The sequence below is a fragment of the Schistocerca cancellata genome, chromosome 6 (assembly GCF_023864275.1).
Source record: "Schistocerca cancellata isolate TAMUIC-IGC-003103 chromosome 6, iqSchCanc2.1, whole genome shotgun sequence".
NCBI classification, from domain to species: Eukaryota; Metazoa; Arthropoda; class Insecta; order Orthoptera; family Acrididae; genus Schistocerca; species Schistocerca cancellata.
In genome coordinates, this window is record NC_064631.1 from 607,082,994 (window position 1) to 607,107,292 (window position 24,299).

At 37.7% G+C, this 24,299-nt stretch overlaps 1 protein-coding gene across 1 annotated transcript in view; it reads right to left on the bottom strand.

Moving 5' to 3' along the window:
• Positions 1-3,444: 3,444 nt before the first annotated feature.
• Positions 3,445-24,299, bottom strand: part of LOC126088449 (piezo-type mechanosensitive ion channel component) — a 724,612-nt gene continuing 703,757 nt past the window's right edge. Inside the window, exons 45-47 of the mRNA XM_049906591.1 lie at positions 21,294-21,516; positions 5,463-5,583; positions 3,445-4,507 (exon numbers count right to left, since the gene is read on the bottom strand). Of these exons, the coding sequence (XP_049762548.1) occupies positions 4,325-4,507; positions 5,463-5,583; positions 21,294-21,516 (527 nt within the window). The 3' untranslated portion in view covers positions 3,445-4,324. The remainder of the gene's footprint in view (positions 4,508-5,462; positions 5,584-21,293; positions 21,517-24,299) is intronic.

The window sequence follows — 24,299 nt, forward strand, 5'->3', positions numbered from 1 at the left end:
AGTAAAAGGTGAGAACAGACTTGGCCTCTTAGAAACACATAATCCTGAGTTAATAATGAGCATCAAAATGGATATGAGGGTTAGTGAACACAGAGTTGTCCTAACAAGATTGAATACTGTAACCCCTAAATCCTATAAAAATACACAAAAAATATACATATTCAAAAAAAGCAGATAAAAATTCACTTGACAGCTTCCTGAAAGACAATCTCCACTCAATCCAAATCAATAATGTAAGTGTAGACCAGATGTGGCTTGAATTCAAAGAAATAGTATCGGCAGCAATTGAGAGATTTATACCAAATAGATTAACAAATGACGGAGCCGATCCTCCTTGTTACACAAAATGGGTCAGAACACTGTTGCAGAAGCAAAGAAACAAACATGCCAAATTTAAACAGATGTAAAATCCCCAAGATTGGCAATCTTTTACAAAAGCTCAAAAGTCAGCACAGACTTCAATGCAAGATGCTTATAACAGTTTCCACAATGAAACTTTGTCTTGAAACCTGGCAGAAAATCCAAAGAGATTCTGGTCGTATGTGAAATATGTTAGCGGCAAGAAACAATCAATGCCTTCTCTGCGCGATAGCAATGGAGATACTATTGAAGACAGTGCTGCCAAAGCAGAGTTACTAAACACAGCCTTCCGAAATGCCTTCACAAAAGAAGACGATGTAAATATTCCAGAATTCGAATCAAGAACACAAGAACAGCTGCCAACATGAGTAACGTAGAAGTAAATATCCTCGGAGTAATGAAGCAACTTAAATCACTTAATAAAAGCAAGTCTTCTGGTCCAGACTGTATACCAGTTAGGTTCCTTTCAGAGTATGCTGATGCATTAGCTCCACACTTAACAATAATATACAACCATTTGCTCGATGAAAGATCTGTACCCAAAGACTGGAGAGTTGCACAGGTCACAGCAATATTCAAGGAAGGTAGTAGGAGTAACCCTCTTAATTACCGGCTCATATCATTAACATCAACATGCAGCAAGATCCTGGAACACGTATTGTGTTTGAACATTATGAATTACCTAGAAGGAAATGGACTACTGACACACAGTCAACATGGATTTAAAAAATATCATTCTTGTGAAACACAACTAGCTCTTTATTCACATGAAGTGTTGAGTGCTATTGACACGGGATTTCAGATCAATTCCATACTTCTGGATTTCCAGAAGGCTTTTGACACTGTACCACACAAGCGGCTTTTATTGAAATTGCTTGCTTATGGCATATCATTTCAGTTATGTGACTGGATTTGTGATTTCCTGTCAGAGAGGTCACAGTTTGTAGTAATTGATGGAAAGTCTTCGAGTAAAACAGAAGCGATTTCTGGTGTTCTCCGAGGTAGTGTTATAGGCCCTTTGCTGTTTCTTATCTATATAGGTTGTTTGCAGACGATGCTGTTGTTTATTGACTAATAAAGTCATGAGAAGATCAAAACAAATTGCAAAACGATTTAGAAAAGATATCTGAATGGTGTGAAAATTGGCAGTTGACCCTAAATAAAGAAAAGTGTGAGGTCATCCACATGAGTTCTAAAAGGAATTCATTAAACTTCGGTTACACAACAAATTAGTGAAATCTAAAGGCCTTACATTCAACTAAATACATGGGAATTACAATTACGAACAACTTAAATGGGAAGGAACACACAGAAAACGTTGTGGGGAAGGCTAACCAAAGAATCCGTTTCATTGGCACGACACTTAGAAAATGTAACAGATCTACTAAGGAGACTGCCCACACTACACTTGTCCACCCTCTTTTAGAATACTGCTGCACAGTGTGGGATCCTTATCATATAGGACTGAAGGAGTACATCAAAAAAGTTCAAAGAAGGGCAGTGTGTTTTGTATTATCACAAAATATGGGAGAGAGTGTCACTGAAATGATACACGATTTGGGCTGGACATTATTAACAGAAAGGCATTTTTCGTTGGGACAGAATTTTCTCACCAAACTCCAATAACCAACTTCCTACTCTGAATGCAAAAATACTTTGTTGACACCAACCTACATAGGAAGAAATGATCACCATGATAAAATAAGGGAAATCAGAGCTCGTATGGAAAGATATAGGTATTTGTTCTTTTTGCGTGCTATACGAGATTGGAATAATAGGGAATTGTGAAGGTGGTTCGATGAACCCTCTACCAGGCACTTAAATGTGATTTGCAGAGTATCCATGTAGATGTAGATATAGATTATTTGCAGTCAGATGCTTAAGGAGACACTTGAACACAACCTTTTCAAATATTTTTGAGAAAGCCAACAAAAGTAAAATTGGTCAATAGTTTGATGGTATCTCTTCATCCCCCTTCTTGGAAAGAGGCTTAACTTCAGCATATTTAAGTCAGTCTGGAAATGTTCTGCTGATAAGAGATTGATTACACATATAATTTAAGATAGAACTCAACTCGCATGAGTGCTCTTTGATTAACTTCGTTGATATGTTATCATACCCACAGGATTGCTTAGACTTTAACAATTTTATAATGGATGCTACTTCTTCGGAAGATGTGAGTGTCATTTCCATTTTACTGAAGTTATTTTTAAAGACTGGTCTCAGATACTCCATTGCACTGTTCACCGAACCTGATAACCCCAAGCTGTCAGTAACAGAAATGATGTACTTGTTTAAGAGGTTTGCAATGCTACTAGGTACTTGTTACCAAAGTCTCATTTATTTTTAGAGCTATCTGTTCCTCTTCCTTTCTGGCCCTACCTGTATCTGTCTTCACTATATCCCATACAGTGTTTATTTTATTGCCTGATGTAATTATCTTTTTCTCATAATAAAGCTGCTTCGATTTCTGGATTACTTGCTTCAATATTTTGCTGTATTATTTGTAATGTATTACAATTCTAATGTCAGAGCTGTTCCTAGATAGTTGATACAGTCTCCTTTTTGTCCCACGTGATATATTTATTCCTTGTGTAATCTACAGTTTATTTTTTGACTTCTGTGTGATGTGATTTACCTTTATGGCAAAACAATTTTCAAAAGTGGAGATAACTTTATTAATGAATGTGTTGTATTTTCCATTTGAGTCAGAAGTATTATAAACATGTATCCAGTTCATGTCTTTGAGCAACTTCCTGAATTTCTCAATTTTGAATTATTTATTACCCTCTTGTACTCAGATTTAATAGATTTTTTTATCCTGACAAGTTTCAACAATTAACACAAGATATCATGATCAGATAGCCCATTCACTATTGGTTTTGTGATATGACTTTTTTCCCTAGATTTGTTTACAAAGATATTATCAATAGCAGTCTCAGAGCATTTACATACCTAGTAGCAAAGTTCACAACAGGAGCTAAACTGAATGATAGTGTTACTGACTGTCAATATCTAAATGTGTACAACTTTTCATTACTTACTGATAAATAAAAACAAAAATACTAATTGTTCATGTATGTAAAAAAAAGCTCTTTTATTCATTTGCATATGAACAGCATATTTTTGCAACAGTTTGTGGATGTGTGGAAGTTCTTGCATGCCAGTAATTAAAAATAAACATTATTAATTGAAACATAGATATACAAAATTGTTTTATATATAAGTCACTGGATGAAATATAATCACAATCTCCAGTCATTTTCACTGCACCATACAAAACAACCACTACAAATCTCATTAGTATAAATCATTCATACAAACAGGACTGTATTGTAAAGTAATGTGCTAAATTCCACAAAATAGCATTTATCATTCAGCAGTTATATGATCATGTTCACACTAGCATATAAAAGTATATAAAAGTTCACTAAATATTTGTATCAATTACAATTATGTTAAAAAGCACTACCCATCAGTATCATATTAAATATAAAGAATATATAAATACAGCATTACTATGTTCATTTAGGCAATGTAAATAAAATAGTATTTGAAATACTTCAGCCTTGCAAGCAACACATGCCACATCATCTGAATGTTGTCCAATGTCACTGAGGAAGTCAAACTTCAATCTTTTTACTTTTTATGGATTATTTGTGGAGTTCAGCTCCCTTTTTTTTGCAATATTATACAGATGCTTAAAACAGCACAGCTACATCTTCTGGATTAATGTCAACCATGTTTCACATAAGAATAAACTCCCTGAAAATGTTTCTTTGTCATGTAACAGACTGATACTTGAGGAACTGGAAATTACTTCAGTAAGTAATCTGATCTTTTCTGAAACAGCAATGTTGTCCATAATCCACTTTTTTCTCAAAGCAAAATGAAACTGTTTCATATAGTATGGACACACAGCACAATGCATCCTATCTTCAAATTAATAACCACTGCACTATGATTACTGCATAGCAGCTGATCGAACATCTCCTGCTTCATCGCCTTCAAGTTCCCCTTCCTCTCTCGGTCTGGTCCATTTGATAAGTGTTTCTGGTGACCGGTAGAGGAAGACAAGCTTAGCAAACAAATCTTCTTCTAAGGCAAGTTCACCACTTTCTCTCACAAGGTATATGTCGTGACATAGCTGAAATATAATTTATAGATTAACATTGTATATGCTTATTTATTATATATTTATTTTTTCTTACTTGTAAACAAATGTATGTAAGAAATGTATAACAATATTTACACTAGTAATATAACTTATGACTAAATGGTAAAACATTGAAGTGCTTTACAACATTCAGCCTTAGATACCTGTGCTTTAAATTGCAGAACTGAAAAAGAATTAAAGGGTGGAGGAAGCTGACACAGGCCAATACTGACATCTAGAGAGAGAGAGAGAGAGAGAGAGAGAGAGAGAGAGAGAGAAACTCCAGATGAGATACATTAAAATGGTGGATCTGAATAAAACTTAAAATATACATACATTTATTGCGCCTACAATAATACTGAAATTTGCAACGACGCTTTTTCTATGGAATGTAAGGAGGAAGAAGAAGAATGTGCTTATACAAGTGCTTGTCTGATGCTTTAGCAATGAGATATGTAAACGCAAAATAAAAAAGACTGATGATAATGATTATGTACACGATGAAATTTTATGCTATGTACACATTATGCATGATATATTTTGAATTTTTCTAAAGGAAAAGATCCAAACTAAATGTGGACCTATTAAGAAAAAGAAACAAATGTATGTTTATTTGGACGTATTTACAGATGCCGACTGATTTCATTTGTGATGTGTTACAACATACAGCAGAGCAGTGAAACATAATGGGACATAACCTGTTCTTTGAAAATATTTGTACATTTATTGAATCCTATTGTCTCATCAAGCACATGGCACAGAAAGCTAAAATTCCAGCTTCTTCCTGCTGAATCTAAGTCAGATGTGAATGAAATGGACATAAAAATGAAAGCAGATATAGCACTTCTAAGATGGTAACTGGAATTCCTCCAAGCACACTGTTCAGCCAGCTAACTGGAGCATCCACTGAAGCCGCTACTTCAGCAATTCAGGGAACTCCTCTTACCTGAAGAATCCTATCCACATTAGGCATGTCATCAAACATTATCTTGAAGCAAAGTCCAGTGAAGTGATTCCTCAACAAGCTACTTGCAACCAACACCAAAGTGGTGTACAGACCGATGATTCTGACAATGTAAACATACACATTAATAAATAACAGTATTCTGGACCATTGATAAGTCTATAATTTACCTGTAGAACACGATCCACATTAGGAAGTTCAGTAAACATTATCTTATAGGATGCTCCAGAGATGAAGCCACGAATCACTCTACCGGCTACCAATACCATTGTTGTATATAAGCCGATGATTCTAGTAAAAAAACATTTTATCTCAGTGTTCTGTTTCAATAAACAAAATATTTACAAAAATAAAGAAAAAACAATTACAACTTTTCTCAAGGATATAACACTGCTTATGAGAGTATCGGGAAATAAAAGAACATTTCATGTCAATTTCTTCTAATACGCAGCAAAATACTTGTCAACTGAAATACATATCAAAGTCAATTACCCCCGCCCCACTCTTAGCACACATTTTTTCCTATTTCATACACACAAACTGTATGCATATTTTATACAAAAATGTCTCATTAATTGATTTAAAGGAGCAATATGTGCAGAATGCATATCACATTGAGGAGGGCGAGAGGGGAATTCTATATGGCCAAGAGCTATGAGATGCAACTTTTATCGTTAGATGTAAGCTTCAGTCAATATTCTTTATCAAACTTTTTGGATCTATTCAGCATCTATACATGGACAAATAGTAGGTACAAGGGTACATTAATTTAAATTTATTTGAGAAAATGACATAACAATGGACTTTCAAATTATATGTTGCATGGTACACACAAACTCAAAACATATGCTAACCGAGGTATCATTACTCCTTCTCCAAAGCAAGATGGTTACTCAATATAGACCTCTAAAACTACACGGTGACTGATCTAGCCTGCTTGTAATAGAAAGTTGCTTTCTGGTGTAGAGCACAAGGAAAAAGGAATATCAGTACATGGTAGCTCCTCAGAGTGATGCAAGAACAAAACGAACTCACCCACTAAAAGAGCATGTATTTTGATTTATCAGTCTATGAACTCTGCACCTAGACTGTGAGCGTGGTGATCCATGTTTGCATCACTGTATCTGTTCTAGTCATTAATGTGAACAAAAGGCCCACACAAAAAAGTTACAGTTAATTTGTAGGAGAGCTAGTCAGTAAGACATACTTCCGTGATAAAGTTGAACAGCCTGCTACACAGTTTCTTAACAAAAATCTTTCTTCAGTGGAGCTCCAGAAACTACAAAATTATGTAACAAAAATCGTTACACAAAAAAAGAATTTGTGCAACATAAACAAAAGTTGGTAGGTGCGTTTCTACATGAGAAAGATGATGTTTATTCAATTTTCACACCAGTCACATACGAGTGGCGCTAGTAGTGCCACTATGAGGACACAAATCAAGTTTGCTTTAAATATACACAGTAAAGGTCACGAGCATTAGTTACCTTTGAGATTCAATACGGTGAGTGGATGTTAGTCAAGAATGTCTTTTTAAGGTGACAAAGACACCATTATCAACACCTTAATGCATTTAAATGAGGTCGTGTAATATGGCTTCAAGAAGCTGGACGTCCCATCTGCAATACTGCAGAAAGACTTAGCAGGAATGTAGCCACTGTACCCAACTGCTGGCAGCATTGGTCACAGGAACATTTGGTCGCAAGAAGAATGGGGTCTCGACGGCCACATGGCACTACCGAAAGGGAAGACCATTGTGTTTGGCATATGGCTCTGGCACATTGTACTGCATCTCCAGCAGCAACTTGGGCAGCACTGGGCACCACAGTGGCACAATGAACTATTCCAAATCATGTACTTCAAAGGACAGCTCCAAGCCAGATGCCCTGTAGCCTGCATTCCACTGACCTCAAGCCACTGCCATTTGCGACTTCAGTGGTTTCAAGTGAGAACTAAAGCTGGTTCTGCCTCAGTGCCAGTGATGACCGTGTGTTGGCTCAGAGGAGGCCAGTTGAGGGCCTGAACCAACCTATCTACATCCTAGACTCAATGGAGCTACACCTGGAGTTATGGTGTAGGGTGTGACTTCATCTGACAGCAGGAGCACTGCTGTGGTTATCCCACACCCTGACTACAAATCTCTACGTCGATCGGGTAATTCGACCTGTTGTGCTGCCATTCATGAACAGCATTCCAGGAGGTGTTTTCCAACAGGATAATGCTTGCCCACACGCTGCTCTTGTAACCCAACATGCTCTACAAAATGCCAACATGTTGGCTAAGCCTGCTCGATCACCGGATCTGTCTCCAATTAAGCACAATTGGGACATCACTGGATGACAATTCCAGCATCATCCACAACCAGCATTACCCATACCTGTATTAACCAACAAAATCCAACAGGCATGGAACTCCATCCCGCAAACAGGCATCTGGCACCTGTATAACACAATGCGTGCATGTTTGCATGCTTCCATTCTACATTCTGGTGGTTACACCATTTATTAATGTACCAGCATTTCACATTTGCAATGGGATACCTCACAATTGCAATAACCTGTGATCTTGCAGTGTTAATCATCTACATATGTTACCTAGACAAATGTATTCTCAAAATTTCATTACTCTATAGTAATTATTTTTTGGTGTTGCAGTTTTTTTTCTGTCAGTGCGTGTCTATATTATTATCTCTCTCTCTCTCTCTCTCTCTCTCTCTCTCTCTCTCTCTCTCTCTCTCTCTCTCTCTCTCACACACACACACACACAAATTTATTGCTGACAAAGCCTATGTCTATAACTTTCACTGTTGGAAGACAACAGTCACAATGTCTCAGTAACCTCCTAATGTCTCAGTAACCTCCTGCTGACGTAATGCATGTTGTCCTCAACCTGAAACACTACAAATATAATTATTCACACCTTTCCAGAAGCTTACATGACATTCTACCAAAAGTGAATGGGCAATATCAAGGGGTTTTCATTTGCTATGGGCATACACATAATGAGAAAATATGCTCTTATCTGACAAGTATAAAGTTAAAACTTCAGATCTCTATAACCAAGTTCTGTACAAAGAACTAGTATTTTGAGATGAATGTGAGATTGTCCATGTTGAAGCACTGAACCTTCACAGAAGGTCAAGTTTCCCTGATATAACGCCACTGGCTGCGAGGGTCAGCTGCTACATGGCTCTACCCCTTAAAACTCTGGCAAACTCTATCTACATCAACATTTTGGATATACTGTTAAGTGTGTCACAGAGGGTAATTTTAGACACGACATCATCTCACTTCACCCCAACGAGTTAATGACCATAAAGTTTGTGTCGTGATAGTTATCTTGTCTGTCCATAACTATTTCTAGCAAAATGTAAGTGATGCCTGCAGTATTATTACATTATTTTTAGCTTAAAAACTGAGTGGCTATACATTTTGTAGGATGTCTATACTTCTGTACACAAGAGGAAATGAGTTTTGCTCAAGTCAGCTGAGACAAGACTGAGTGTTTAGTTAATGTTCATGCACCAAAACAAATTAATATTTTGATAAATTTGTGAGATTTCTAATATTGTGCTACTTAACACTATTCTATGAATGTATACAACATAGTGGTATGCAATATGGTGTGAGTTTGACAGTCTGTAATACTCCTGTGTGCGAGTGTCACAGTTTTGTGGTTGAAAACTATCAATGTGTGCACTACAGTGACGTTACAAAAAAGCTATATGAACATATTAAGAGTCTGCAGAAAATTGTTGAAATTATGCATAATAAATTGCATAGCTCATGAAAGAAAATCATAAGCTGTGATTAAGCAGAGCACATACAGAAATTCATTTGTAAACAAAAAGAAAACACAGGCATTGGAAGTAGTTCTCAGTACAAAGGTAATTCTAGCCTGTGAAATAATTTATACCAAAAGCAGACCAGTAAGTGAAAACAAGCAACCACATTCTTTGAAGTTTGTTACTGGAAACAAGTTTACTCCAGCCTGTCAAACTGAGAACAACAAAAGTAGGAAAAACATAAGTGAATTTTGTGAACAAAGAGGCAAACAAGAACTATGTGCCAACAAACGAAGTGCTGCAAATCAAGCCATGAAATCTTTAAACCCTATCAAAATATGTAAGAACCTGTGCATAATTAAAAAAAAAGTTATGCAAGAACTTTAAAACTACTTCACTCATGTTATTTTTTATTTTTATTTATTTATGTCTCATCTTAGAATACCACTACAGTGAGCAGGATCCACATCAACTAAGACTAATGAGGGATATTAAATGCGTATGAAGAAGTACAGCACAAATGATCACAAGTTTGTTCAACTCACATTAAGTGTGCTGTGGGAAAATGGTGGAAAACCTGAATTGGTAGATGCTTGTACACACATCCCATATCCCGCGAAAGCCTATTGGCAAAATTTGAAGACCAAGAATCTAGGAGTAGTATTGTACTTATTGCTTATGTAAGGGCTGCAAAGACATGATTCAACCAACTACAACATGCACATGCATTTAAGCAGTCTTTCTTCCCCTTCGTCATACACACATGGAACAAGAAGATACCTTTATATAGATATATAGTACAAAGGGAAGTACCCTCTGACATGTGCTTCACAGTGGTTTGTAGAATATATATTTAGATGTAGATGTAGAACTGGAATGCCACTGAGTGAGATGTGTGGATCTCCAAGTGTTGTGGGAAGTGGTTGTTGGGCCATGCTTCTGATGTTTTCTGGGGTCATGTCACGAAATCTCTTTAGGACAAGAGGATTGGCTATGTGTTACTAGGCAGCCATGTCTAATCCAACTGTGTAAATGATTAATGGAAAATCTCATATAAAGATGTGAAACAAATACTAACAAAGAGATAGAGGGGTTGGTCAGTACTTACCTCAGCTCAGTACAGCCGATAGATAACACAAAACAGAACAGAAAATTTACATTCCTAGCTTTTGGAACTTTGTGCCTTCATCAGGGAGGAGAGAGGGGAAAAAAGGGAAGAAGGGAAAGTGGATTTAGTTACTCACAACCCAGGTTATGAAGCAACAGGGAAAGATAAACAGGGAGGGTAGCAAGGATGGAGGCATGGTTGTCAGAGGGAAGCCAAAGATCTTCCATCTGACAACCATGCCTCCATCCTTGCTACCCTCCCTGTTTATCTTTCCCTGTTGCTTCATAACCTGGGTTGTGAGTAACTAAATCCACTTTCCCTACTCAATCTCCCAATCCCAGCACATACCCCATACAGACCAAATCTCAACTATAACCACAGTCAAATGCCACATACAACAAGTCCCAATTCAGTTCTAAACCTCTCATCCAGATCCCTCTCTCCTACAGAGAGATCTGTTCTATCAAAAGGCTTAACCTTTAGCCTCACACCTAAATTCAACCACACTGCTCTGGTTAAAGATCTCCTCTCATTCACCCGGAACCTCAACTGGAAATATCACTTCACCACCAAAACACAGCACCCAAATACTAAACCCAGTGTCGAACCTTGTCTAGAACAGTTCCAACTGCCTTCCTAAAGGGATCCTCCTCCCCTCCTCCAAAACCATTCCTTGCAGACATTTCAGGAATTCCTCACATCCAGTGTTGCCTCCCAGTCCTTCTTGAAGAACATCCCGACAACCCCCAACATCACCCCAGCTGAATCCCGTGCCATTAAGGAGCTGAAAACAGACTGCTCTATTGTCATCCTCCCAGCGGATAATGGCTCCACAACTGTGGTACTTGACCGTGTGGAGTATGTGGCAGAAGGACTGCGTCAACTCTCCGACACCTCAACCTACAAAGCTGTTACCCAGGATCCCATTCCCTCCATCCAGACTGAGCTGCATAAAATCCTAAAAATCCAAGGTCCCTCACAAGGCCTCACAACGGCTTCCATAGACCTACTCACTCCACCTGAGCCACGTATCCCTACCTTCTACCTATTACCCAAAATCCACAAAGAGAACCATCCTGGCCATCCAATTGTGGCAGGCTTCAAGGCCCCAACAGAATGTATTTCAGCTCTGGTAGACCAACACCTCCAACCTATCACCTGCAGACTCCCATCCTACATAAAAGACACAAACCCCTTCCTAGAACACCTCAAATCCATTCCCACTCCCCTCTCACCTGAAACCTTTCTTGTCACCATAGATGCTACATCCTTTACACAAACATCCCACATACCCATGGTCTCTCTGCCCTTGAACACTACCTCTCCCAACACCCACCCAAAGATCTTCCAAAAACCTCGTTCCTTATCACACTTACCAACTTCATCCTCACCCATAATTACTTCACTTCTGAAGGCCAGACCTACAAACAAATCAGGAGAATGACCATGGGAACCAGCATGGCTCCGTCCTATGCCAACCTCTTCATGGGCCGCATGGAGGAGGCTTTCCTGAAGACCCAACAGCTGCTTCCCCTGGCCAGGTACAGGTTTATAGATGATATCTTTGTGGTCTGGACTCATGGTGAAGAAACACTCCTTAATTTCCTCCATAACCTCAACTCCTTTTCGAGTCTGAATTTCACCTGGTCCTTCTCCAAAACCCAAGCCACCTTCCTGGATGTTGACCTTCATCTTGTTGAAGCTCACATCCACACCTCTGTCCACATCAAACCCACAAACAAACAACAGTACCTTCACTTTGATAGCTTCCATCCATTCCACATCAAACGCTCCCTTCCCTACAGCCTAGGTATTCGTGACAAACGTATCTGCTCCAGTGACGAATCCCTCAACAATTACCTGACCAGTGCTTTCCTCTCCTGCAACTATCCTGCAGACCTTGTCCACAAACAGATCTCCCGAGCAATACATTCCTCCCCGTCCAACAACAATGTTCCTACCCCCAGACCACACAGAAGCATCCCCCTTGTCACCCAATATTATCCTGGCCTCGAATACATCAACAAATTACTCCGCCAGGGATATGACTTTCTCAAGCCAAGCCCTGAAATGAGATCATCACTTGACGATATTCTCCACACACCATCCAGAGTTGCCTTTCGTCACCCCCCTAAGCTCCGTAACACCCTTGTCAAACCCTACAATGTTCCCAGACCACCTTCTCTACCCCGCAGTTCCTACCCCTGTAACCGACACCGCTGCGAGATCTGCCCCATGCATCCCCCCACAACGACCTACTCCAGCCCCCCTACTGGTAAAACATACACAATTCAAGGCAGGGCCACATGTGAAACAACACATGTCATTTATCAGCTGACATGCCTGCACTGCACAGCCTTTTACAGCGGTATGACGACAACTAAACTGGCTGAGCGCATGAACGGGCACAGAAACTGTCCGCCTAGGAGATGTCCAATACCCAGTAGCAGAGCATGCCATCCAGCATAATTCTAGGGACCTAGGAACCTGCTACAACGTACGTTCCATTTGGCTTCTCCCACCCAACACCAGTCCCTTGGAACTGCGGAGTTGGGAACTTGCACTCCAACACATCCTTTCATCCTGCCATCTCTCTGGACTGAACCTACATTAACCAACCTCACTCCCATTTACTCTTCAGTGTTCTTCTTTTTCCCTCTCCTTTTTATAAGATCTTTGGCTTTCCTCTGACAACCATGCCTCCAACCTTGCTACCCTCCCTGTTTACCTTTCCCTGTTGCTTCATAACCTGGGATGTGAGTAACTAAATCCACTTTCCCTTCTTCCCTTTTTCCCCTCTCTCCTCCCTGATGAAGGAACAAAGTTCCGAAAGCTAGGAATGTAAATTTTCTGTTCTGTTTTGTGTTATCTATCAGCTGTACTGAGCTGAGGTAAGTACTGGCCAGCCCCTCTATCTCTTTGTTAGTATTTAAACCAACTGTTTGTAAGTTATGAGCATCAACATTGTAAAAGGACACCCTCCTCTAACATTACCTTAATTCAAAAGAAGTTATCGATACCAAAAATACTTTCTATCTTTTAAACAGATCAATATTATCTCAGCTGTTTAACTAAAAGAATTTCATATGATTTTGCATACAATGTATTATATTTCATGCTAAAATGAATAAAAGGAAATTTTTTATTTTCTTTATCACAATCAATATGCACTAGCACTATATGTTCAGTTAAAATTACTCTTCTTTTAGAAACATCTGAAATTACGAAATTTTCGGCACACTTAAGATTCCTATTATTAATTGCACAATCTGATGCCAATTATGAACTTTATTTCTGGAATCATTTACAGAATAATGGTATGGATTGGTAAAGAGTCATTTGGCAGAAAGTTTGTAAACTCTTTGGAACATTGATAGTACCGCAGAATGAGTTAGTAGTAGTGGGTATGCCTCTGATGTGATCAGATGTGTTTTTCAATTTTGGCAATAACAATTTAATTCTTGATTTAAAAGTGGAGATTGTAAAGACAGTCTGATATAGAAAAATGTGACATAATAAAATTTCAGAAACAGAAATTACGGAACACGCTTACTTCAACATTATCATGTCATTTGGAACCTACAATGTCAAAAATTTCAACCTCAAGAACCAACCTCTAGATGTGACGAACTGGGGCCAACTAAAAGAAAAGAAGACAAGTAAAAAAGTTATTTGTAAATCTTACTCCTCTTGAAGCTAATTACAAAAGGAATGAAAATCAACAGGTGATATGAGGGAGGGTAAGATTACAATGTGCAATAAGTTATGACTATCACTGAGCAATTTATATATAATAAATGCTATTCCATGTAAAATAATGAATTGCATGATTAATAAAATTAGAAATATGAATTTTCAATCACTTGGGCTAAAACTTGTCAGGGCTTTTGAGACTCATACAGAAGCAGAAAAAACACACACAGGAGTGTCAAAGAAAGGAGTGTCAACATTTTGATAACTAACGGGTGAAGTTTATAGAAACTGTTACTTACACAGAATACTTGATTTCTGCACCATAACTGTTTAAAGTAACCTATCTTGTGTGCAAACTTAAAGGGACAGTTCTGCTACAAATGAAACAAAGTTATGTAATTAAACAGTTATGTAATAAAACAATGAAAACAAACACTAATTTTGTTATTTGACAATTAATGAGAATACAGTAATATTTTGTAACTATTACACTGAAATTTTGAATTACAGTGTTAGAAAAATTAAAAACCATATCCATACTACCCAGAAAATCTGTTGCAAAAGAAAAAATAATAGATTTAAAATTTGTTGTTATAAATCAACAGTATGATTACATACTTGAGGAGCAAGACAGGTAGGTTGGGGAAAGTTAAGAGGCAAAAGCAAGTTACAAATAGGTACTATTTGTTCCAAAAACTAGGATAGCGTATGGCACTTTTATGTGTGCCTATTGGCAGTATTGAAATATCGCCTCCTGTAGATGAGTCATGACCAACTTCGGTATGCTATGATAGTGTATCGCCAACTAGGTAACTATTTTTTTTTGCACTTTTGATTTATCTATATGACTCTGGCCCACTTGATGTGCCATGTTTAATGCTACAACTAGGTAATTTAATGCTACAACTGGATATTACTCAGGATTTACTGTAGTGACAAATACACATTTCAACAAAAAATAGATATCTTGAGCTGCCCAGTTGTGCCACACTATGGGCTGCCAATGAGGAGATAACTATAATGCTAGAACTTGATATACTGAGTTATGTAGTTGTAATACTTCAATGTCGTAGCCTGTTCATTAATGATGATGATGAAGTCCCATACTCCTTGACGGAGAGTGGGGAGGGATGCAGAAGACCTGCACCGCTGCACTAGGCAAGGTCCTAGTGGAGGTGGTTTGCCACTGCCTTCCTCTGACCATAATGGGGATGAATGATGATGATGAAGATGACACAACAACACCCAGTCATCTCGAGGCAAGTGAAAATCTCTGACCCCGCCGGGAATCGAACCCAGGACTCCATGCTCGGGAAGCGAGAACACTACTATGAGACCACGAGCTGCGGACTGTTCCTTAATAATACTGTCTAAACTGCCAACAATGTTTGGTGAACATTGCTCTTGTCCAGTTTATGCTGTAAAGGGTGAAAATTGCTCTGTAGGGATTACTGAATTATTGAGCAGCATTCAGGTTCACTATGACCAACAACCACGAATTTTGAATCGATGGCTTCTAGGGTAGGTATTTCCCGAACAGCACATTGCAGCAAAAATTTTTTTTAGATTATGTCCTCCACTGTAATCACTAAAACAGGAAATGTTGTGGTTTATCATTGCAGGGAGGGATTTGAAATACTTTTACAAACAGCTTTCTATCTCACAGCTTCCTCATTTTCTTTCTATTTCCAACCATGTGAAACAATCTCCTTATTTTGATTATAGGTCATACAATGTAAAATTGAAAGATTTCTATCATTGCTTATTAGACAAAGAATAATTGGTGGGATCAGTTGGTACTAACAAAACTTGCTGGAGATTAAAGCTGAACTTACAAATGTTGCATCTGCTTGCTGCTTGCTTCTCGTCTAGTTTCTTCTCCTCTTGAGTGCTATCTTTTGCTAAAAGGTGAGCATTATAATTAGGTTTAAGTTCATCTTTATTTACCCAATGGTACTCAGGTCATGCATAGATGACAGTGAACTTTTTTGGGATGTGGAAACTGAGACTGTACATTTCTGAAAATATCTGTGGTCAGAAATAGAGGGAAATCAAGGAAGGTACAAGATGGCAGGTTGTTTGTGCAAAAATTTCAAATTTCTCCCTGCAATGGTAAACAAAATTTCCTGTTTTAGTGATTGCTACGGAGAACACAAGAGAAACAAATAACAAATTTGTTACCTCAATGTGCTCGGCTGCTGTTTACTTAATACCTAACCTAGAAACCATTGATTTAAAATGCACGGTTGTTGGTTACAGTGAAATGGAATGCAACTCAATTTGGCAATTACTACAGACCAAAAGACTATTGTTAGGTGTGCAAGAAGAAAGGGTGACAAACCTTATGTTGTTAATGAAATAACCCATGATAAGGATATTGATTGGGAGTATCATCTAAATCACCACTTCAATATTAGGAAAGAAGATGAGAATAGGAAGCCAACTGGACAGCAGAGGATATGCTGGCTGAACTTCACAAAACAGCATCCATGAATAACAGGGTATTTCAGATGATTTCACTTTGTAGTCAATGATTTAAACAATTCTCGTATATTTCAACATTAGTATGTATTTCTTCACAATCAAATGTGTTTACACTAGCAGTTGACTTATTTTTGCAATCAGAAGTAGGTAACTCACCATCAGTGCCGGTGCAAGAAGTAGATATATCATTTCTGGTAATAAGAAATTGATTTTGAAAGGAAAATCAGAACAAACTTAAAAGTACTAACATTTTCAAACTAAATGAACACATCATATCAGAATTATTTGCAACACTTTGTGAACAGTGAAATTTTAAATTCTGAGAATTTTTCAAATGTGTTTCTTTCAATAACAGTTATTTTACATTATCTAGCTGTTGTACTAAGTGATGATATTATATAAAGTCATACTTTTGCATTCTTTTTCTTTGTTTTGGCACCAACACTGCTGAGAAACGTCTCCGAAGAGTAGTTCTTGAGTAGAGATCAGTGTGAACTCCCTCCTGGCATCAAACTGTATAATGTTGTTGTTACTGTTGTGGTCTTCAGTCCAGAGACTGGTTTGATGCAGCTCTCCATGCTACTCTATCCTGTGCAAGGTTCTTCATCTCCCAGTACCTACTGCAACCTACATCCTTCTGAAGCTGCTTAGTGTATTCATCTCTTGGCCTCCCTCTACGATTTTTACCCTCCACGCTGCCCTCCAATGCTAAATTTGTGATCCCTTGATGCCTCAGAACATGTCCTACCAACCGATCCCTTCTTCTGGTCAAGTTGTGCCACAAACTTCTCTTCTCCTCCATTCTATTCAATACCTCCTCATTAGTTATGCGATCTACCCATCTAATCTTCAGCATTCTTCTGTAGCACCACATTTTGAAAGTTTCTATTCGCTTCTTGTCCAAACTATTTATCATCCACATTTCACTACCATACATGGCTACACTCCATACAAATACTTTCAGAAACGACTTCCTGACACTTAAATCTATACTCGATGTTAACAAATTTCTCTTCTTCAGAAACGCTTTCCTTGCCATTGCCAGTCTACATTTTATATCCTCTTTACTTCGACCATCATCACTTATTTTGTTCCCCAAATAGCAAAATCATTTACCACTTTAAGTGTCTCCTTTCCTAATCTAATTCCCTCAGCATCACCCGACTTAATTTGACTACATTACATTATCCTCATTTTGCTTTTGTTGATGTTCATCTTATACCCTCATTTCAAGACACTGTCCATTCCGTTCAACTACTATTCCAAGTACTTTGCTGTCTCTGACAGAATTACAATGTCATCGGTGAACCTCAAAGTTTTTATTTCTTCTCCATGGATTTTAATACCTACTCCGAATTTTTCTTTTGTTACCTTTGCTGCTTGCTCAATATACAGATTGAATAACATCAGGGATAGGCTACAACCCTGTCTCACTCCCTTCCCAACCACTGCTTCCCTTTCATACCCCTTGACTCTTATAACTGCCATCTGCTTTCTGTACAAATTGTAAATAGCCTTTCGCTCTCTCTGTATTTTATCCCTGACACCTTCAGAATTTGAAAGAGAGTATTCCAGTCAACATTGTCAAAAGCCTTCTCTAAGTCTACAAATGCTAGAAATGTAAGTTTGTCTTTCCTTGATCTATCTTCTAAGATAAGTCGTTGGGTCAATATTGCCTCATGTGTTCCGATATTTCCACGGAAACCAAACTGATCTTCCTGAGGTCAGCTTCTACCAGTTTTTCCATTCGTCTGTAAAGAATTCGCGTTAGTATTTTGCAGCCGTGAATTATTAAAGTGACAGTTCAGTAATTTTCACATCTGTCAACACCTGATTTCTTTAGGATTGGGATGATTATATTCTTCTTGAAGTCTGAGGGTATTTTGCCTGTCTCATAAATATTTTTTTGTCAGGGCTGGTTCTCCCAAGGCTGTCAGCAGTTCTAATGGAATGTTGTCTAGTTCTGGGGCCTTGTTTCGACTTACGTCTTTCAGTGCTCTGTCAAACTCTTCACGCAGTGACATATCTCCCATTTCATCTTCATCTACATCCTCTTCCATTTCCATAATATTGTCCTCAAGTACATCACCCTTGTATAGACCCTCCACATACTCCTTCCACCTTTCTGCTTTCCCTTCTTTGCTTAGAACTGGGTCTCCATCTGAGCTCTTCATATTCATACAAGTAGTTCTCTTTTCTCCAAAGATCTCTTTAATTTTCCTGTAGGCAGTATCTATCTTACCCCTAGTCAGATAAGCCTCTACATCCTTACATTTGTCCTCTAGCCATCCCTCCTTAGCCATTTTGCACTTCCTGTTGATCTCATTTTTGAGACGTTTGTATTCCTTTTTGCCTGCTTCATTTACTGCATTTTTATGTTTTCTCCTTTCATCAATTAAATTCAATATTTCTTCTGTTACCCAAGGATTTCTACTAGCCCTTGTCTTTTTACCTACTTGATCCTCTGCTGCCTTCACTACTTCATCTCTCAAAGCAACCAATTTTTCTTCTACTGTATTTCTTTCCCCCATTCCTGTCAATCGTTCCCTTATGCTCTCGCTGAAACTCTCTCCAACCTCTGGTTCCGTCAGTTTATCCAGGTCCCATCTCCTTAAATTCCCACCTTTTTGCAGTTTCTTCAGTTTTAATCTACAGTTCATAATCAATAGATTGTAGTCAGAGTCCACATCTGCCCCTGGAAATGTCTTACAATTTAAAACCTGGTTCCTAAATCTCTGTCTTACCATTATATAATCTATCTGAAACCTTTCAGGATCTCCAGGGTTCTTCCATGTATACAACCTTCTTTCATGATTCTTGAACCAAGTGTTAGCTATGATTAAGTTATGCTCTTTGCAAAATTCTACCAGGCGGCTTCCTCTTTCATTTCTTACCCCCCGTTCCATATTCACCTACCACGTTTCCTTCTCTTCCATTTCCTACTATCTAATTCCAGTCACCCATGACTATTAAATTTTCGTCTCCCTTCACTACCTGAATAATTTCTTTTAACCCATCATACATTTAATCAATCTATTCGTCATCTGCAGAGCTAGTTGGCATATAAACTTGTACTACTGTGGTGGGTGTGGGCTTCATGTCTATCTTGGCCACAATAATGCGTTCACTATGCTGTTTGTAGTAGCCTACCCGCACTCCTATTTTTTAATTCATTATTAAACCTACTCCAGCATTACCTGTATTTGGTTTTGTATTGATAACCCTGAATTCACCTGACCAGAAGTCTTGTTCCTCCTGGCACCAAACTTCACTAATTCCCACTACATCTAACTTTAACCTACCCATTCCCCTTTTTAAATTTTCTAACTGACCTGCCAGATTAAGGGATATGACATTCCACGCTCCAATCCGTGGAACGCCAGTTTTCTTTCTCCTGATAACAACGTCCTCCTGAGTAGTCCCCACCCAGAGATCTGAATGGGGGACTATTTTACCTCCGGAATATTTTACCCAAGAGGACGCCATCATCGTTTAACCATACAGTAAAGCTACATGCCCTTGGGAAAAATTACAGCTTTTGTTTCCCCTTGCTTTCAGCCGTTTTGGTTAGTGTTACAGGGCCAGATCAGTCAATCATCCAGACTGTTGCCCCTGCAACTACTGAAAAGGCTGCTGCCCCTCTTCAGGGACCACACGTTTGTCTGGCCTATCAAGAGATAACCCTCTGTTGTGGTTGCACCTACAGTACAGCTATCTGTATCGCTGAGGCACGCAAGCCTCCCCACCAATGGCAAGGTCCAGAAACAATTTCAAATCAACAGCGAAGAGATGCTTGGTCAAGCACTGCTTACATATGGTAAGAAAGTCTCTAGAGAAACAAAATTGGAGTACCAAATAAGATTGTTTTTGTAAAGTGTATAGAATAACAAAATATTATGTAACATTACCTTCCGCTTAACTGATGTGTGTAACAAATTTCAAGAAATGTGTATCATAATTCAGGAATGGGCCAATATATTTTGTAAACTGTACAGTCCTCCATTCACAGGACCAACAAATAAATAAACAAAGTTTACAGCTTGATGTACATGTTCTTAGGCAGTGCTCATGGAGAGCTGCTAATAGAAATAGTTTGAAAAGAAAATGCAAAGTTATGTGAGCAGAAGAAATTGTAACAATTTTTATGTGAATACTGGTCATCAAAGTGGATAATGGATTAAACAAATCATTAAAAAAACTTCAATTTACAAATATATTACATAAATCTGAATTCTCAAATATTTGCATGGTTCACATAAGTTCCTGGACTCATAAGAAGAGATCTGAGTGTTAACTCTGAGAATGTGGATAATATAAGCAGATAAATACTAAACCAAAATTTATTGTGATAGCATAATTTTTAAGTTTTGATGATAAAACTATAGACATAATTTTTTTTATACATTTGCAGTTGTAGGAGAAACACTGTGTCTAGTTACAAGGGAAGGGGAAGTTAACGAAACTTCAACTGGCATTGTTGACTGATTAAATAGTAGTACCACCTCTTTTCAACCAAATTAATTGGAAATAAAAAAAGTATTTCACAATAAATAAGTATTGATTTTACGTACACTACCATTGTTGGCCAAATCAAATGTTTTGTTAATTACATTTGTTTATTTCTATTTGTTCTCCAAATCATCAAGAATTATTATATATTGTTAAGCACATGAACTGGGTGATACTACGTAAGAGGGGAACGATTGTAAATTTGGAGCAGAAAAACTTGTAGTAAGTTACTCACCCTCCTGCAGAAAGGAATGAAAGTGTCCTTGGAAACACTTTATCATTGAATGTATAAATGACAAGACTGTCGCAGTCTGAATATGGTAGATACTGGAGATATAGCTTGTGGTTGATATCGCTGCAGTTCTCTGTCATTTCCCACCATTGCTGCGTGCTCTGAAGGTCCGTAAACTGTCCGTGGTAGAGATTCATGAAAACAGTCCGGTACAATCGCTCGTCCTCTGCTCATGAAAATCAAATTAAATTTTATCAAAGTTATTATTTGCAAAATTTGAAGCAATAAAATAAGAATATCCTGAATGGAAAGAACAAAAAAAATTACTTAATTATTGTACAAGATATACAATATTACAAGTAATGAATAGTTCCATGGAAAGCAGCTTTTCTTACAGCAGAAAATACTCCAGTTTTCTTACTGGATCTGAACAATATGGAAAGCTCTGGAGGCTAAGCTTATAGTCTTGGGTGGAGTATGGGAAGCACAATTTTTTTGTTTTGTTTCATATTGTGAATATGGTCTAAATGGTTAGCCCTCATTAATTATAGTCTCTTGTAGAGCAAGATTATAGTAAAACTGTCTTCAACTTCAAGGTCATTTTGAATACTGAAATGCTTTGCTAAGAATGGTCCAACTGGAGGTGATATGCTCTTGCCTTCTTCCAGTCCTTGAACTGGCATATCCAACCAATTTTAGAGGGCCTACAGTTCAATATGTTCTCTCTTTGGAATGTTTCTACAGTTGGTACCATCCAGGGAATGCACTAAATTTTCCTGGAGAATAAACATATGAATAAAATAAAAGAAATTTGCGGTAACTTCCATGGGACCAAACTGCTGAGGTCATTGGTCCCTAGGCTTACACACTACTTAATCTAACTTAAACTAACTTATGCTAAGGACAACACACACACCCATGTCCAAGGGAGGACTCGAACCTCCAACGGGGGAAGCCACGCAAACCGTGGTAAGATGCCTTAGATCACACGGCAAAATATAAGAATTATTATGAGAATGAAGTATTACAATATGATAATTTAAAAATATTGTGACTCCTCAACATACTATACACATATGTACTGTACAATAAATGTATGACTCTTATTGAGAAATCCAGTTGTAATTTTACTATTACTATCACACCCTTGTATCCCCTAATTTGATAAGAAACATTCATGCAGTAACCTTCTATGGACATGGGTAGATAAATGAAAACAATAAAAATAAAATAAATAAAAATAAAATAAATAAAAACAATAATCAGGTTTTGAACAAGTGGCGCAAAATTAAAAAAACCTTGACACTAACCACCAAACCACCATTTCACTGAGGACATTGCACAGTAAAAGGCACATAAAGTACCTCATAAAGTTTGACCATCATTTTTTCAGAAATTGTCAAGTATGTATGGGTAAGCCGAGACATATGTTCATTTATTTTGACTCCTCTTCCACTGAATGAAGTTCCTGGGAAATCGAATGATGGCACTTGTTGTGTTCTCATCACAAGTATCGAATCCTGGACCCCTGGATTTATAGTCTGCCACTTATCCACTGAGCAACTGAAGCCATACCTCACAAGATTATACTTTAAAAAATTAATAGAAAGTATAGTTAACAGACATAATTTCCTTGATCACGATATTCTACCAGCACAGTAAACATGTGGCAAATGATTTTTTTCTGAATCTCCAGTACCTGAAATATGCTACTCGAGTTGAGTCTCATGAAAGATTCAAAATAAGTACAACATTGCTTTTTTTCAGACAATGATATCTGTGGGATAGGATGACATTTGTTTTGGAAAAGATCACCAGAACATTTCATGTTCCATGAATAATTGCTTAATTTATGACACACAGAGAAACATTTTTAAGTATAGACATAAAACTACAGCTTTTTTACAAATTATAATCTACACAGTACAATTTTTGACACTCAGAAAGAGCACAAAACTGACAGTAATTAATATTGATCCTTGGGAAATCAAACTGTGCTTCAGAAAATGACAAAGTACGTCACAAAAAGCTACACGAAGACAACAGCTGTGATAATGGTAGGAAAAAGACCCATAATGCTAGTTCAAATGAAATAATGAAAGCTGGTGATGATTAAACTATAGGGATGGAAACAGCACGCCATCCCTCTGGTAGTGACAATGGAAATAATGTGTTGCATACAGCGATATCAGGAGATGGGGCAGCTTTCAGAGGCTAGTAAGATGTAATGGAACAGAAGAATAGAACAGAATAGAATAGAATAGAATAGAAGAGTGAATGTTCATAAACTATTTGTTCTATGAATAAAACGGAATTAGATGCTTATTTAGAGGAGGAATGTGGCAGGGGGGAGCATAAGATGGTGTGCATTACTGTTACATTTTAGTATTGCCAAATCTAACTTTATCCAGATTTTGGGTTCAAATTAATGATATAAATAAAATAGAAAGAAACATTCCACATGGGAAAAATATATTAAAAACAAAGATTCCATGACTTACCAAACGGGAAAGGGCTGGTAGACAGACACAATAAAAAAAAATTCTGTGTGTGTGTGTGTGTGTGTGTGTGTGTGTGTGTGTGTGTGTGTGTGTGTTTGTGTGTGTTTTTGTCTATCTACCAGCGCTTTCCCGTTTGGTAAGTCATGGAATCTTTGTTTTTAATATATTTCTCCAGATTTGCACGCTTAATATTAAACTTATATCTTATACCCTAAACATCAGAAGGTGTGTGTGCGCCATTTAGATACCGATCTTATATAAAACAATCACAATAACAATGAGGCTGCTTTGTCCTATTGTATACTTTTATAGTATTGATATTGTCACAATAATTGCACACATAATGGAAAATCCAGGATGGAATAATAAAAAAAATGGAAAGGATAGATCTAACCGTCACATGGAGAAGGTATTGAGTCACAGACAGGCACAGTGAAAAAGAATTCTAGAAATACTGTGTAAGAGTTGTGTTTGTGTGACTGTGTGTGAGTTTTCTACATCTGATCAT